The sequence below is a fragment of the Poecilia formosa genome, unplaced genomic scaffold (genome assembly GCF_000485575.1).
Source record: "Poecilia formosa unplaced genomic scaffold, Poecilia_formosa-5.1.2 Scaffold30, whole genome shotgun sequence".
NCBI lineage: Eukaryota > Metazoa > Chordata > Actinopteri > Cyprinodontiformes > Poeciliidae > Poecilia > Poecilia formosa.
In genome coordinates this window covers 924,133-941,482 of record NW_006799969.1, presented here as the reverse complement: position 1 = coordinate 941,482, position 17,350 = coordinate 924,133, and the positions used below count along the sequence as shown (strand labels likewise).

At 38.5% G+C, this 17,350-nt stretch overlaps 1 protein-coding gene across 2 annotated transcripts in view; it reads right to left on the bottom strand.

The window, feature by feature from the left end:
• The window catches only part of arhgef10 (Rho guanine nucleotide exchange factor (GEF) 10), a 49,477-nt gene that overhangs the window by 29,025 nt on the left and 3,102 nt on the right, over positions 1-17,350 (bottom strand). The window contains exons 2-16 of one of the 2 annotated variants that reach the window (XM_007549137.2): positions 13,653-13,762; positions 9,228-9,608; positions 6,900-7,241; positions 5,339-5,375; positions 5,085-5,173; positions 4,752-4,808; positions 4,230-4,417; positions 3,193-3,309; positions 2,255-2,366; positions 2,067-2,179; positions 1,902-1,979; positions 1,638-1,817; positions 1,034-1,150; positions 745-837; positions 222-392 (exon numbers count right to left, since the gene is read on the bottom strand). In XM_007549137.2, the coding sequence (XP_007549199.1) occupies positions 222-392; positions 745-837; positions 1,034-1,150; positions 1,638-1,817; positions 1,902-1,979; positions 2,067-2,179; positions 2,255-2,366; positions 3,193-3,309; positions 4,230-4,417; positions 4,752-4,808; positions 5,085-5,173; positions 5,339-5,375; positions 6,900-7,241; positions 9,228-9,608; positions 13,653-13,689 (2,112 nt within the window). In that variant the 5' untranslated portion in view covers positions 13,690-13,762. The remainder of the gene's footprint in view (positions 1-221; positions 393-744; positions 838-1,033; positions 1,151-1,637; positions 1,818-1,901; positions 1,980-2,066; positions 2,180-2,254; positions 2,367-3,192; positions 3,310-4,229; positions 4,418-4,751; positions 4,809-5,084; positions 5,174-5,338; positions 5,376-6,899; positions 7,242-9,227; positions 9,609-13,652; positions 13,763-17,350) is intronic. The other variant, XM_007549139.2, reaches the window with a different exon arrangement.

Here is a 17,350-nt window from a genome sequence, read left to right as displayed (position 1 = left end):
AATGATGTGAAACGATATTTAAAAGAAGAGTCTGTCTGTGATATGATCAGACATCTATGAGGGTCACACTGCAAGAGAGAACAAGTAGGTACCTCGAAGTCTAAACAAGGTTTCATTTAAACTGTTCTAGATGATAGAGAAAAATATGGTAACAACGTTTTCTGATCCATTTGAAGTTTGACTTAAGCACAGCCCTTCACCAAAGCCTACAAAATACAGACCTTATTAAGGTAACGTTCATTCATGGCCTTTGCAATGTGACGGATCTCGCAGCGTTGGTCAGCTTCCCTCTTTTTTTCATTGAGCTTCTCGGCCAAGGTCTCCAGCTCGGTCAGGGCCATCTGCAGGGGGAGACGGTCTGCATGGCCCACCGGTGTGTTCTTCAGCATGTCCTGATGAGGATGAGAGGAATACCACATTAACACTAGAGACCAATAGGCTCTGGTAAACGATTGTTAGTTTTCCAGCTTTATGTGGATATTTCCAATGTCATTATTTTGCTGGTACTCACATTAACTTTTACAAATGAATGCAAAACTATGCTTTTAATTTTGTGAAAAGACACTGATAAAAAAAAATAAAAAATCTAGGGCAAAGGAGAGCGAAGTTGAAAGAAAAGAAAAACCATATCCAAAGAGAGCAATTCCCTCTCTGTGAGAGCCAAAAAAAAAAGGACATTCATTAGAAAGTTTCCCACTCCCTCTGCTGGTGAGAGCATGCATAACCAGTTGTTCTGCTTATTACCTGAAGGAGCAAAATGAACTGTGGGAATCTCTGAATGGGTTTCATCATCAGGCCATAAAGAGTCATGCGGTCACTGCTGGATTCTTGGCGATGCTGCACATAAGCACAACTGTTTTTTATAAGGCATATAAGAATACTACATACAAGTGTGTATAAAATAACTGGAAGACAAACTGTAAAGGCTTTCAATCAAAACAACACATGGAAAAAAAAAAGAATAAAATATAAGACATCATCATCCCTAATATGAGCACCATTGTCACTCAAGGTTAGTATCAGGCTTTCAAACCTTGAGGAACTCCAGGAAGCTCGGTTTTGAGGCACACGTCTTCCTTACAACTGCCATCGCTGTGCTGAAGTTGTTAACATACTCGCTGTAGGCGTCCAGCACCATGGATTTAGAAAACTGTATGGGAACAGAACAAAAGTTTAACATTAATGTATATAAATTAAGTATTAACTTGTAGTTGCAGAAAGATGCTGATTGGGCAATCAAATAAGAAACTGAGAATGTCTATGTAAAGCTAAGTTGCATCTTACTCTAAAATGCATTTAATATTTTACACTTGTTTCCAAAAATCGACCTCATCGTGTTTATATTAGAAATATATAAACATTTCTTATCATCCAGTTACCGACATCACGGGTATATTGGTATATTTCTCCATCTTTCCATGTCTACATTTAAAGATTTTTTTTATAAAAATGCCTGCAAAAGCACCTGAGTCACTGAAGGTTTTCATCCATAACACAATTTGAAATGCTTTTTTTTATGTAGCTTTACTTTAAAAAGAAGAGCTAAAAGTGTAAAAATCTTCATAGAAAAACAAAGATTACCTCGACTGATTTGTCGTTTATGTTTATAAGTGTTTAATATGTAGATTAATTCTTACCGATGCCACAAAAACATCCCCGATCATCTCCAGGCTGTCCCACTCGGACACACGGCTTGCCAGTGCAATCTGGAACAAGAAGTGGCACTGCAGGATCTCCCGCACACGATAAAAGATGATCTTCAGCTTCCTGTCGCTGAGCAGCCTGGGCTCAATCTGGGAAAGGGGTTTCTCGTATTGCTGAAAAGATACGTACATACATAACCTGTAATAACCACCATTTCAAAATAAAGGCGCCACATTAGTCCAGCTGTACTTACACACCTCTAAAATCCTTTTGAGAGCATCGAGATAGTTCTTCTCACTATCTAATATAGAGCCCAATATACATCGTCGCACAAGCTGCAGATAGAAAACACAAAAGCATTAGTTTTTAAAACACGGTATCCTACTTTTGCAGCTTCAAAGACTCCTATGGAAAGTCCTTACCTGCTGCTGCGAGAGACCTTGTGGAGTTGGCGGGAGCACAGGCTCAACGTTGTTGAAGCAGTCCACCTCGATGAAGACCTCAGACTCATCCTCAAAGCAAGCTAACTTTCTCTCTAAAACATTAAAACAAGAACTTGTTTTATTGACAGGATGGTAGAGCTGTGTGGTTCTGCAAAGTAATCACATACCTTGACAGAACGACTTTGTTTTGATGAAAGAACGTCCCCTCTTCACCGCAGCTTTAGTTTTCTCAAGCCCGTCTTTCGTCCCTTCCTTAGCTGCCTTCACCAGCTTTTGCATCTTGGATGACAGGAAAACGCTATAACTTACATCTCAGCATTAACTCTCACTTGGTTTTTTGAACCATCAGAGCTCTGTCTGAGATGATGTTTAGTTCACTTTTTTTTAAAACCTAAAGCTATACAGTGGCTGAGCTACAACGGAAGAGGGTTAGAGTACAGATCAAGATGTACGGGACAACATAATCAAAGAATGGCAGCAACTGAGACTTCAGCAAAAAATAAGATCTGGATTTTATTACCAAGTGACAAATGTAAGATGGGAGAGTGACTGCAGTATCTCATTCCACGATTTGCTGTGCCTTTCTGAAGTACTCATACCGCTTATATTTTTTTACATTTTATCACTTTACAATTCCAAACTCTAGTGTATTTGACGACGATTTTGTGTGAAAGGCTTGAAAAAGTGCAACATATCTGTAAATTGAGAAGGGAAAAAATACAAGGTTCCTCAAATTTCTGTGAGCTGGTAATAAAAATCTATGAGTACTTTTGGAAGGCCCTGTACGTGAAGGTTTCAGCTCAATAAGACTCGGTGTTGCTGGTGTCTCAGTTCACCGTCAATTAAACCCATCTATGTTAGAAAACAGTCTATCCTAACCTTTATAATCTCTGGTGCAAAAAGAAATCACAAGTCATATCAATGAAGCAGGCGGTGAAGTAAAATGACTGGATGCTAACCCTTCACCAGTACCACCACCAAAAATTTTAAACACCAAACCGGGATGAAGGTACCAGGTCAGTGGGGTTAGCCAGACTGAGAGTCAAAGGGGTTGGGACTAGTTTGTTTTAATCTAGCACAGACACATGAGGTGAGCCTAGTTTACCTTCTGCTCGTGTTTCTGTTTTAACTGCTGCAGCTCTACAGCTCCCACTGTACTTGCCATTAGCTCTTTCATCTTTTTCTCATAGTGTTCTTTCAAGCGTGTCAGATCTTGAGAGAGCTAAACAAAAGCAAAGCAAGGATTACTGGTCATGGTTTGAGAGTTGGGTTGCAGCTCACGGTGTCAGGAAACTCAAGTGGTTGGTCTCTTCACTTGCTTTTGTTTTCTCCATAAATATTGATTTGTTTAAATGCGTCACAGAAAATAGTACACTATATATATATATATATATATATATATATATATATACCTCTTGTGAGAAGTGCACTTCTTGTTTTGTCCTGATTTGAGGAATTTAAAAAAAAGCAAAAATCAGTTTGTATTTATAGATTAGAATAAAATAAAACCAAATTTCAATCTAGAATACAAATTGTTCTAATAATTGGGCTTCAGCGACTTATTTCTGAGCATTTTTTCTCCTTCCTCTCCTTCATGAGGTTTTAACGATAAGTTAACCTTGGGGGAAAAAAAATATGAGAGGTCCATGATGTTTAAACCCAAAATTTAAAACACTATCTTAGTAGACTCAACTTCCATTTTGTAATAAATTATTATTATTTTAAAACACAGAAAAGCAACAACGAGAAAGATTTTCTAAATGGTCAGATCTGTCTTTTTCCAGCTGACCAGCAGGATGTAGCAACAGCTATGGGTTAAGCGGTGTAGCCCTACTCTATGCTCCATACAGCTCCAGAAAGCTTCAGTCAGTCTCTTGGGTAAGTAAAAATGAACAGATAAGATTAAAGGATAGGCATCAATATTTTCAAAGTGGAGATGAATTAATTTCTTTAACACATTAATAAACCCATTTCTACATGTAAAGGATTACATATAATGAAAATCTGCCTACTAAACCTTTATGTAAAGGATATATAAAGATAGAACTGAACAAATATGAAAAAAAAAAAAAACTGATTACCAAACAGACAAAGGTCTCAGTAAATGAAAAGTGGAAATGAAAAGGTGATTGTCATACTCACATGCATTTTCCTCTGTGACGGCTTTCCTCTCATGAATGCGTGGGGCAGGCCATTCTCAGGACGATCCTCCCCGTCACTCGCCTCGTCGTAGCTTTCAAACTCACTCGAGCTCCAGCCGTTATCGAGGGAGCTGCTGCAGCCGCCCTCCTCGCCGAGCTCCACATCATCATAGATCATCTCATCTGGATCTGTGTGGAGGACAAAAATGCATGAGGAAATTCTGCAACTTCACTTTCTGTTCAGAACATTCCAAAATATAGTTTATTGGGCTTTTGATTCAAAAAACAGGTAACATTAATGAACTTTAAATTTAACATGCTGCATGTAGAAACTAAAACACAAAAAGTGCTATTTGATATGTAAAAGCTTGTGAATCCTATTGTTTCACATTGAACAGCAATAAGAGAAAAACCACGTTTTTAAGAAATCACAGCAAGCCGGGGAAATGAAAGAAGCTGTACTGCCTACTGCAAAGTTAAAGAGAGGAAGCTCCATGCTGAACTTGAAAAAGAAAGTTCGAACCTGTGTTAGAGTCTGAGTTTTCTCTGGGGACATCATCGTAGATCACCTCATCTGGATCTGAAGCACATTTCAAAACATATCAAGAATAAACGTTTGGTGCAAAAAGACAGCTGGAGTACTTGGGCCACCTTTGGGTAATAATGTAAGAAAGATCTAAAAGAAAGGCGCACAGAAGGGACCGCTTCCTCAAATGAAAAGGGAAGGAAGTCTCAGTTGTGTCAAATGGAAAAAAGAAAGGATTTTCTGAAGGCAGCTATTGTGCAATAACACAGTAAACAACAACTGAATTAACGTTTTTTTTTTTTTTTTTTCCAAACCAGTTATCTTACTTACTTTCCATCCAAGCAGTGTTTGCAGGATCTGATGCCCATTTAGCCAAAGCATCTTCCTCTGCAATAGCTGGATTCTCTTCACTGAAAACACTTTAAAAAATATGTGCGCATAAACTCTTTTTAATATCTTGTTTTTCAGGTAAGTGATCAAATTGCAGAATTTATTTTCAAAAAGCAACTATAAAATGACTATCTTAAATACATTTGAAAAAAAAAATCTACACGCATGAGATGGTTATGTGTTCTGAGGCTCACCTGTCAGCAGAGGTGTTGCTGGTCCCGACTACCGTCACTGAAAGATGAAAGGAAAAAGTGTTACACAACAAAATAACAAAGAACATTTTGCTACCAGCTGCATATTGCCAAACAGAAAAAGAAAGAACAACACAAGAGTTCATCTAAAAAATAAAAAAAAAAATCAACAAAAATGTTTTAACTGGGTGTTCTGTATAGGCTGGTAATTGGCAAGAAATTAGCCCTTAAATGGACAGGCATATATACATACATGTGAAAATTATTTGTATGCATCTAGTCTAAAATTAAAACAAAGTCTAGTAGTACACTTCGAGGTTTGTATCCTCTAGTACAGATTGCCTGTTTGGGGTAAAAAAAAAAAAAGAGAAAGAAGTAATTTAGCATGTTTTTGTAATGGGTAACACATTCTAAATAATGAATTAGTCCAGTTATGTTATGTTTTGCTTTACAAATGAGAATAAATTCATAAATTGAAAGACTCAAAATAAAAATAAGTATGTAAGTAACTATTCATGTGTCTGGTCAAGAAATTCCCCAGGATACAGACGCTTGATGCCTTATTAGTTGTTGCATGTTTTTTTTAAGCGTAATTACTATTTTTTCACAAAACCAATATCCATTCCATATTGATTGAATAGTATTTTGAACAGCATTTTACAAAATCAAATCCTTTCATATGATTATGTGTATGAAAAAAAAAAAACTCTTGCCACACAATGTGTGTCTATGTCAATGAAGTCTGTCTTATCTACAGCAGAGACACTGGCTCTCCATCCCGAAAAAGGCAAATATAATTTCGCAATGCACTGTAACCAGTGAAACCACACATTTTTACAAGTATGAATGCTTCTTCCACATGTAGCACTAAAGATTTAATCAAACTCAACAGTGGTTTGCATTATCTAATCAGAACAGGTTTAAAACACTTAATCTGCCACCAGGTGTCGCTAACTGCTCCCCACATACCATGATTTTGACTTCAATGTTGTAAAACTGATACTTAATTTCACTTAAACATAATCTTGATTTATTCATCATATTAAAAAAAAAAAAAAAAACATCTCAACAACATCATAATGCAGCCATGTTTGTTGTGGCCAGAAAAAAACAAACAAACAATTTTTTAAAACAATTTTAGGATCAGATACATTGAGGTTATTTACTAGAATAAAACTGAGTATTTCAACCCACTCTGAGGTTGAGAAGATAATAATGGTGCTTTAGGCTTCTGAGCATGCTTGGACTGCAAGATTTTAGGGAAACCGGAAAATCCTCACAGCCAGCACAGATCTGTGGGGAGATCTAAATTTAGTCTCTCACTTCCTTGTGGCAAGGCTTTAGGAAAAACAAGAGCAAAAAAAAAAAAAAAAAATGTCAGGAGCTGGAAGCCACTGAGACAGTGTTGTGTGCTGAAACCCATACACTGTAAGTGTCTGAATTCAAAAAGCTGAATGGTTTGCTTTTGTGGATATCTCCAGAATAGCTTAACATCTTCTTATCTTTTCTTTTCTTATCAAGTGAAACAATTTGAAACATTCCCTAGTTAGGATCTCTACTTTACCATCTTCATCCACGGAGAGATGTCGGATGATGACCGGTGTGGTGTAGGCAGGTGTGATGAGCGGTACACCAGAGGGGGTCGCATAGCCACATGGCACAGGCACAGAGTATCCTGAAGTAATGCTAGACGAGCTGGTGTGGATATCCTGGCCCTCTTCCTCTCGTACTTTCGACTCCCTTGGTGAGGAAGTGGAAGAGGAGGGTCCGTGTTGCTGCTCTTGCTGCAGCTGAATGGGAGTGATATCAATCACAGAGTAAGGGTTGACTTTACTCTGAGAGGAAGTCCTGGGCAAACCCTGTGGAGGGTGTGGGTCATTCAGAGATGCACTCTCCCCTTCAGTGTCTGCAGAGAGATGAGGGATACAGCTTTACCATTCAATTGAAGCAGCACCATGACGCCAAATCAGACAGAGACACAGGAAGACACATTAAAATACAAGGTTACTAAGTTTCACTACGTTTAAACTGATTCTTAATATGTTTCTGAATACAATATTTTGCCCTTTGTTTTCATCACAAGTTTTCCTTTGCCATTTTCTTATGATGATGATGATGACTCCTTGGTACCACGGCACAGCTACAATTTCTCCACACAGTCTGCTAGATTTCAAAGGCAAAATGTTTGTTCACCTCAACAATCAGCTTAAGCCTTGTTCTGTGGGGGGACAAAAAAAAGACGGTGCCACTTCCATCAGGTTGTTAGCAGATTAAGATGTTGTGCCTATAAGATTAAATTATAAACCCTTTATAAATGGCTGCCTGTGCTTTTTACTCCTTGTTCTATTTTTTTCCCCCCACTTCCTTCCTCATACAATGCCAGGGCTTTTCATTGAGAACATGACAAATATATTTTGCATTTTAACTACAGCCTTAAAAACTCTTAGCTTCCCTTGATCTTTCAGCAACTGCATGCATGATATATAGGCGTGCGTGCGTCTGTAGCTCTCCAGCTGTGAGTTAGAGGAGTGGTTTGTTCAGTTAAGTGAGATAATTTTTGTCTTAACAGTCACAGTGACGAGACAGTTGCAATAAATTCCTTGCAGCACTTCCAGCCTAACGTGGGCGCGATGAAGACATAGCCTTAGCTTGAGGCGAGTATGGCCACCCTCCTTCAGATGCTCTGATGACCTGGAGGTGCCATCATAGCTGCCATCAAGCTCCTCCTTGCTGCACCCAAGACCCACAACATGCTGAGAACATGACAATGAAGCAACAGCATCTCAGGACGTCTTGAAGACAGTCCACGAACGTTCACGCTCCATCACACTTTACCGGCAGCAATCCGTGTTTAGCTCCAAGGCTGCAGTGGCAATCCATGTTCTGCCTGATTTTTGATCCTGAAGTTCTGCATTAGTCTGGTGGAAAGGAAACCTTAGAAATGTAATTTGTTCATCATAAGTTGAAATGGAGATTCAACCGTACGATAAATAGTTTTGTTCAATAAATTAGAATATTTTTAAAAAGCTTAAGTCAAACTACTCAGCGAAACATTATATAGATTACACACAGACTGGTATTCTCAAGCTGTTCCAGCTATGATGATTTTCTGCTTACAGAAAATTAAAAAAAACATAACATTGGCTATAAAATTAATTCATCAATCAATAAAAAAATAAATAAAACATGTTTACATAGAAATGTAAACGTGTTTTTAAAATCTGCTTAAAAGGTTATTTTCTGAAGTTGCCTTTCATTTGATGAACGAGCCTAATTAGAAAACATATTCTAATTTATTTAATAGGAGTGCATGTCATACAAATATAATTTGTATGACATTTAGTTTAGAGTCTACTATGGTTATTTTGCATGCCCTGTTTAGGTAGACAAAGCTTATGAGGAGCTACAGAGGGAGCTATTGTCAGGAAACCTAAGTATAAACCAACTAATGACTTATCTTAAAAACATCAAAAAAACAAATTATATGGGTGTGCTTTGATCCCTTCACATAAAAAACCCAGAACATAGCACAGTGAGAATATATCTGGATGCATCAGAATGCATTAATGAAACTAGGCTGTAGTGAATGATTTTTACTGATATACCATGAGAGACATGGACAGCCTTCATTTAAGTCCTAACTTTAGCCAGAGCTGTAGGGCTGGAGACTGTAAACAGAGAATACCAAAAGAATTTGGGGAATTTAAGACCACTGCCAAAAAGGGGAAAAAAAGAGAGGGAGAAAAAACTGTACTTAAAGTGCCATTTACAACTAACGGTTTTCAGAGTACAAATATGGTAAAGACAGACACTCATAGGACAGAAGGTTAAACTCAAAGCAGATACCCCCACTGTGAAGAAAAGTGAAATGTAAACACTCTGGGTTACAAACCTGTGCTTCTGGGATCTGTCTGTATGCCATAACCAACAGGAGGAGGTGGAGACGGTAGTGGTGGTAAATCCTCTTCCCTGTCATTAGTTCCCTCAGCAACAGATGTCTCTTCAGTTTCTGTTGTTTCTCTGCCTGCGGAGGAGGGTTTGCTTGTGGCAACTGCAGCGTCTTCTGATGTTGGTGCCAAGTTGGAGAACTGTGCTGGAGGGTCCAAGTTGCTGTAAGAGCCCTCAGGATGACCGGTCACAGAGTTTGCCTGGCTGGGATCCTCACTGGGGAAGCTGGGAGGCGCTGGAGGCGCCTCAGGGATGTCATCGCCACTGTCAAAGTCGAAAGGTTCTCCTTCATCTTCATCATCAAATGGGACATTGTCTGCTAGCACTGTGTGCAGGAGAGCAATAGATTTAGATGGAGAGAGAAAATAAAGGAATGTTCTGCCTATTTCTTCAGTCGTCTATTTCAATTAAGTTCTGCATTTCTGAAACTTATCCAAAAAAACTAAATAAATACTGATATGACACCACCATAAGAAAGTAAAACAAAACAAACAAAAAAAAAAACAACAACAACAACAAAAACATATGTAGGATCCTTTATTTTTAGGTTGTGTGGGCTTGTGTCCAAGGCAGACCTTTGATTAAAGGGAGAGTTCAGGATTTTATAGTTAATTTATGTTGGAAGGTTATAAAAAGTGAATATCTTCACCAGGTGTTTTCAATTAGTACAAATCCAAAAGCTAATACAACAGTATTCCATTTACACAGCTGTAATAATCAGCTGTATAAATGGCAAGGTGACCAAGCTGAACTTATTGGAAAGTGAAAATGTTTTACTTCGAGTTTGAAAAGCATCAGTTGCTTTTTCTTATTACATCGAGTGCATGCTAAAACAACAAAATTCAGTTACTGCAGCCCTCAAAAAAGTACTGGCTTGGCAGGAGACAGGAAGGAAACATGAAATATCTTCCCAGTGTCCACTCCGCAACTGGGCCAGAAGTGAAAGAAAGCCGTTACTCCCCTTGGTGAGCTGTGTAGTCTGAGTTTGCACATTATTTCTTATACAATAATAAACACGTGTGCTGTTAGTAAAAACATTACACAGGCTGTAAACGGATGAGGAAAGCACAAGCTTGTCTTTAAACCAAACTCATCTGCTCACCTTTCATAAAATCAACATGAAATTGGTGTGATAAAAAATATATATATATCAGGAAACGGAAGATGAATGGAGTTTGTATTCAGAATGTTTGATTGTCGTATAAACACCATTTTATCTAAAGAAACCCCTCTCTTTGTCTTGGTTACTTCAGATAATTTTGTCTTCCACTTTGCTGCTGATAGATACCACAGATTCCTAGGAGCAAATTCATCATTCGAACAGCTTGACTGTATTAAGCTTCAGGCTACAGTCTTATCAAAACCCCATAGCCAATATCCTGACTCTGTCCCCAAAGTAAACAGAGCATTCCCAGTTCATGTGGTGTCACGTTCAGTGTGGTGTCACCTGAATGGGTGTGCTTAAATACCTCAGTCGGGAGAGTGTTAGACTGGTTTAATCCTGGGTTTTGGCATTTTAACTTGAGGCTATGTTAATTCCTAATCTATGGAGACTGTAAATATTTAAAAGTCAAGGTTGCTCTTTATACAAAACGAATTACCATTTTCACTTTCATAGATCCACCTGTTGTGTCTTGCATGTGCAGTTATCTAATGAATCTTAACTGAAAAATAAACCTCAAGCGGAAAAAAAAAAAAACAAACAAAAAAACACTACCACAACTTTGAAGTTCCTGAAAGCAACCCCCAAAGCTCTAAATCACAAACACCACTCCCTCAGGCTCTGACAGGTAGCTGCTCCACCTCTCCGTGTGTATGTGAGAAAATACTGTGACTAATGTTTCAGGTCAGCACTGTGACCCCATATCTACTTACTACGGTGCAATAAAGAGAAAAGGGGCATGGTGGAAACCTGGAAACTGAGATGCTATCAGTTCTTTTCCAAATCTGTGAATAATGAGCTGTGTGAGTTGCACTGATAAAGCACGGATAACTCTCCACTAGGCTGGGACGACGGGACAATGGGCTCAATACTGATGCTACCACTTCCAACAGTGTGCCCGATTTCCTTCTGGACATTCAGACTTCTAAAACGGTTTGGATTTAAAAGGTTTATTGCCGATTGTTTTAAAGCGTTAACATTTAAAAACAAAAATCAAATGTTCCAGATACCTTCTCCATTCAGCTGCCTTTGTGAAAGGAGATGACATTTAGATCTAAGTGACAAAATAGCAGCCTAGGAGAATGAAACAATCTAGTGTTTTACAGCATCTTGTATTCTCTGTATCTGATCTGCTGGGTAATTTATAAAGTAGCTAAAGGGGTTGGCTAAATCCTGTGCATTAGGGAACAGTCTCTCTTCAGATACTAAGGAAGAAATGACCAATTAATGATTTTAAGCTAAATTAAATATTCACTGTATAACATGCAATTTTGAACAGTCAATATTTTCCTTCCTGAAAAAGCACAAGATCCTTTAGGCTTTGTGTGTTGGAGGTAAAAAAAAAAGCCCCTTGTTTGTGAAAGAGATGATTGATGGGTGACTGTATGGATGAAATGGCATGCAGCTCAATTATAGATTATGCTGGATGTTGATCTTGTAGTATTATGTATATACAAGAAACAGAAACAGCACAAACATGCATTTTGACTTGAGACGTTTTTGGGTTTTTACTTTTTTTTTTCTTTGCTAAACAAAAGTAACTGAACTATGCATGTACATGCCTTGAAGAGGTTTCCATTGTCAATTCATAGCAGCAGCATGAATTCTGTTCTCAGTACTTATCTCCACTGTGCTATATAATGATCTGTTGAAATGAGTCACCGGGTTACGACCCGTTCCTGCATCCCCCTGGCAACAAAGCAAGTGACTGGCCAGCTGGAGACGAAGCATTTTTTCTGTCTCCATCCCCAGAGAATGTGTGTGTGCAAGAGAGAGAGAGAGAGAGAGACAGAGAGAGGGAGAGTGTGTGTGCATCTATGCTTGTGTGCTTCTGCAGCAGTATTCAGCCTTGTACTGACTGAGACACATTGTCTGGTATTCAGCACATTTTAGCCTCCTTATTACTTTCGTACTACTGCCCACACACTTCACAGCGACAGAGAGGAATCTGTTGTTTACTCATACTGTCCAGCTTCACCAACCCTCCAAAAAATAACTGTCAATGCCAGGATCTACAGCTGCTAGCCTATAATTCTACAGGACTAACACATTTGCAGTGGTGTCAAGGTTTATAATTTTAATCAGAATTCAACAACAAATGTAAAAAAAAAAAAAAAAATGTTTGGATTTGTTCAATGTTGTCTCAGTCCAAACACAATTAATTAAAAATAAGATAACTTTGTGTAGTTTTGAAAACTACATTGATTTAGCCTGAAAAATAAATAATTGTTGCCACTTCCTAGTATTATTCATTTCACCCGGAGGTCATCTCTTAATTAGACTGGATTCAATTTATTTGTACTGGAACAAGTGTTAACTACACACCAAATAACAGTCAATTTAAAAGTTTTAGTCCAAATTAATCTTCAATGTATGTCCCAGCTGCAATTTTGGTTACAAAAAATAAAATAAAATAAAAAAACACAATAAAACCATGACATTATTAAAATGTATAAAAACATACCTTTTAAAAGCTTTCAGAAAAATAATGAAGTTAAGCATTTTCCAAAGACGTTTGGCTGAGGTTGCTTTTTTTGAGTGAATGAAGGCATCAACACTGCCGAGTTATTATGTTATTGATTCAGCTTTTTGATATCTTTTACAGTTTTTCATCAACTGGTTTCCTAAAACCAGTTTAGGTTTCAGGAAATCATTGATCAAATATTGCAGTTTACTACCTAAAGATGCAAGATGTAAATGAAACAGATTTCTTTAATGATATCTCTCCTCTTGTAAGGTATCAGCTAAGTTTTACTCTGATATAAATGCTTTTGTTCAGCATTTTTCGCAATTCAGTTTAACAAATAAATATATACATCAACTATTATCCAGCAACTAAAACTACAAATTACTTTTATTTTCATACGTACAGAGATTAATTCATTCAATGACTGACCGTCTCAGACTAAGAGCACCAACTGGAAATAGGTGACAGCACATGTGTGTTTTTTTTAACTGCACAGGGTAAAGAAGGAGGATAATTACTCACACTAAGTAAGAGCATTTTTAGTCAATGTGTAAATGCATACTAATCTGCCTGTCAAGATGGTATTCAAAACATTTGGGCCATACAGCGACCTTGGCGTTATTAGCACCACGGTCTAACTAACTGAGCTAACTGGCCTTTGCTGCTGCCATTGCCCCGTCATGCTTCACAACCTGTCCCATGTAGATGTTGTACGTGTGTGAGGGGTTTGTTGACTTTACTTTCAGGAGGTGGGGGAGGAAACTCATCCACGTCCATGGTTGATTCTCTTCTCCTGGACAAGCTCCACAAACACCACAAAGCTGGTCTTTAACTATGCCAGCAGACATTCCTAAACAGAAAGGTCAAATGTTACAGAAGGCAAAGCTCTGTTGCTGAGGAGAAATGAATTTGTCACAGGAAAAACTCATGAATTATTTGATGATTGATTAAATAATAAAATACAACAAATAAGGACCAGAGTTGTATAACATAACTCCCCAGGACAACTTTAAAACAAACCTGACTTCAAAATCTTTACAAAAAAAGAAAACAATAAAAAATGTCACACATCGAGTTCATCTGAAACACAAATTTAGACTCGTGTAAATACCAACAGCACGCTTGTGCAAGAAAAGCTTCATCTGCCGATGTACATCTCAAGAATAGTTTCTGTTAATGTCTTTCTGATGGAACATGCCTAACATACCCACAAAGACATGACAAAATCATGATATCATAATATAGCATAAAGCAGCCATTGTTGTAGTTTGTATAGCCCATATGGTACATCTGCACAATTCCTATAAAACAAGACACAACACAGTCAGTCTATTTCTAAGATAAATTTACTTAAGAGTATGTGGGACAAGAACGACATCTCATTCTGAGACTCAAAGGTTGTTTTGTCTATGAATAACGGGAAATCTTCAGCCTTTTTGTCCTCTGCGTGGCTCACTGCCAGAGAAGAGGATATGAACACACAGAGCCAGTGTCTGCTGAAAACAGTGCAACTAACAGATGATGCTAATGCTAGCAGAGATAGATCGAATGTGCATCGCCTGAGGTGATTTGGGCCTGTGCAATACAGAGAGGGGTCCACAAGGACAAGCAGGAGGAGCCATAATGCTGTGCAGTCTGGGGAGGGATCCATCTATTGCAGAACACAGGAAAGGTGATATGCGAGAAAGAAACAGGTAGCTACATGACAGAGGTTTGGAGTCAAAACTAACAGCTGGGAGCTTTAGAGTGTGAATCACCTTTCCCCTCGGATCCACTGGGATTTAGGAAAGCAAGGGAAGGAAGTAAGGGAGGATACACAAAGGAAAATGAATTAAAACAAACTTTCTATGCAAATGTTTTGGGATTGTGCTCAATATTCTTACCATGTTTACCTTTTTTTGGTCCTCCTCTCAATTATTTCTTCTTTTATTCACAAAGAAAACCCAAAGCCATATTGGTAAATTACATCTTTCAAAGCATGTGTCATGTTCTGACCTGAGCACCAAACTACCACCCGTCTCATCCTGTGGGAAGGATCAGCTCAAAGAAAGCATTCCTAGCTACTGCAGCGGCAGTAGCACAGCAAACAGTGCAAGACACGTGCAACAGCTAAATAAGAACGAGCTACAAACCAGAGTGAAGATTATTTCTTCATCACTCTCCTCTCCAGCAGAGTGTTTATAAGAAAGACATTGTAACACAGTGAATGTGAGAGTAAGAGCAGAAAGCTAAAGTCCTCACCATGGTTGATGACAGGCTCAGCTGAGCATGTCATTACAAGCTCTGCAGCTGAGCTGTGTTATGCAGACAGGAAAACAGTCATCTAGACTGCTGGTGAAATGCACACAATTTGTTCACCTGAGTCCTAATATCTCCACTATGTTAAAGAACAAACGGCAGGTAAACAACACTTTTAAACATAATCCCTAATGTTGAAGTTAAATTGCTTTTTGTGTGCCTATTTTATTGATGCAGGGGGAGCCAAAAATGTACGCATCAGTACTTCATCAGATAACTCCAAAGAAAAAAAAATATTATAACAACGTTTGCAACAACAAAACTTGAAAATTATTCATTCTGTGGCTGAAATACCGTAGGTGGTATTCCAGCTCCCTACAGTGGTCCAGGAAATAAAGTTTGATATGAAGTTAGTTGCATAGAAAATATGAAGGAACTGATGATGTGCAGAAAGACTCAGACATCCCTCTCCCCAACCAATTCAGCTCCTGCCGGGGAATCAAAAGGTGCCAGTCCAGAAACATAGTCCCTCCTGCATGTCATGGGTTTTCCACTGGGTCTCCTCCTGGTGGGACATGCCTGGAACACCTTACCAGGGAGACATACTAATCAGATCCCCAAGCCTCTTTTAAAACCAATGTTTTAAAGTAGAAGTTTTCAGTTTTTATAAATTTATTAAATTGAGAAAACATCACATTTTACCGTAGGGACTGATGCCTCCTTTCACCCACTGACAAATGAGGGGTGCACTAGCAGTTTCTTAAGACTTCTGGATGTTTAGAACAAAAATTTGAGAAGCCACAGAGCAAACATCAGTCTAGTTATGTTGATGTGAGATACGCTTCAACATCCAGCCCTCTTAACTTAGTAAGAGATTTTGTTTCTGCTGTGGAGTTTTCAAGAGTCCACTTATTGAAAAGTGGAATTCCTCATATGAGCTAAGAGTCATCATCAAAAGCCCAGAGGACAGGGTGGTGCTTGTTGTCCGCTGTGTCTGCTGTCTTTAGGTAAACGTTTTATTTGGCAGTTTACCTTCCTGCCGGGATTACAGTAATCATGCCATGGCCAATAAAGAAAAACCCAGGCTAACGAAGGCTTTAAACAGTACAGTAATGAACAATGTCTGTACAATTACTAGGTACGTGAGTATTTTGACCAGATCAGCGTTTTTATAAACTCCAAGCTGGATAAGCTTGAATACTTAATGGATTTAAGCATAGCAGGTGATGTGTCTGTCTGTAATGACAGAGCTTATGGCTTTTAGCAGGTCAACACCCTATCAAGGTGTGCATATTTTTGGCAGCTTCTTTTCTTTAGCAAAACAGATATTTAACCGACTTTGAAAAGTCACACGTCTCTTGAAATTGCTAAATGTTGGGTTGTGAACATAAAACTATCAATGTTTTGTTGTACAGTCAACAGGGTTGTAAGAAACTTGTTGAGAAAAGAAAAAAAAAATGGCTGCCAAGAATTTGAGAAGAATGAAGCGAGAAGCTACCAGGAACCAATTATCTTCCGGTTCCATCATGTTGCAGAACTGCAATATGGACTACCTAGAAGTACAAAATGTTCAGAGGTCAGAGACATTGGCCAAGGTAAGGAAGGCTGAAAACCAACCACCACTGAACAAGATACATATGCTGAAGTATCGAAACTGAGCCAAGAAATATCCAAAGACAAATTTTTCAAAAGTTTTATGGATGAAATAGTAGTGTCCCTTTACATACTAGACAGGTTGGCCCATGGCTAGATCAGTACTGATCTCCACTTCATCTCAGACACCATTTAGGTAGAGTTGCAGTATGCGGCATCGGCTGTTATTTCATATGAGTTGGATTGGCTTTTTTGGGGGGGTCAAAGATGGGCTCAAAATCACCTCTCAAACCTACTGACAGTTTTTAGAAGACAGTTTCTTCAAACAGTGATCCAGGAAGAAGTCTGGTCCCTTCCCTTCATCCCATCTGGAGCTAACCTCAAAAATCACACCAGCATCTGGGTCGTACAGCCTCCAAAACGCAGCTGATTGCACCACCCTTTCTGACCTCAAATTGGGTGGAGGAAGTTTTACAAGCAGGCACAAGATAGCTGACATTTTGAAGAATTTTGACTGCTGGGAAGTTGGACAAAATAGATAAGGTAGTAGATTATGGAGACATAGTTTTAAATAATGAGGCCCAGAGGGAAGCTTATTTGATTTAGT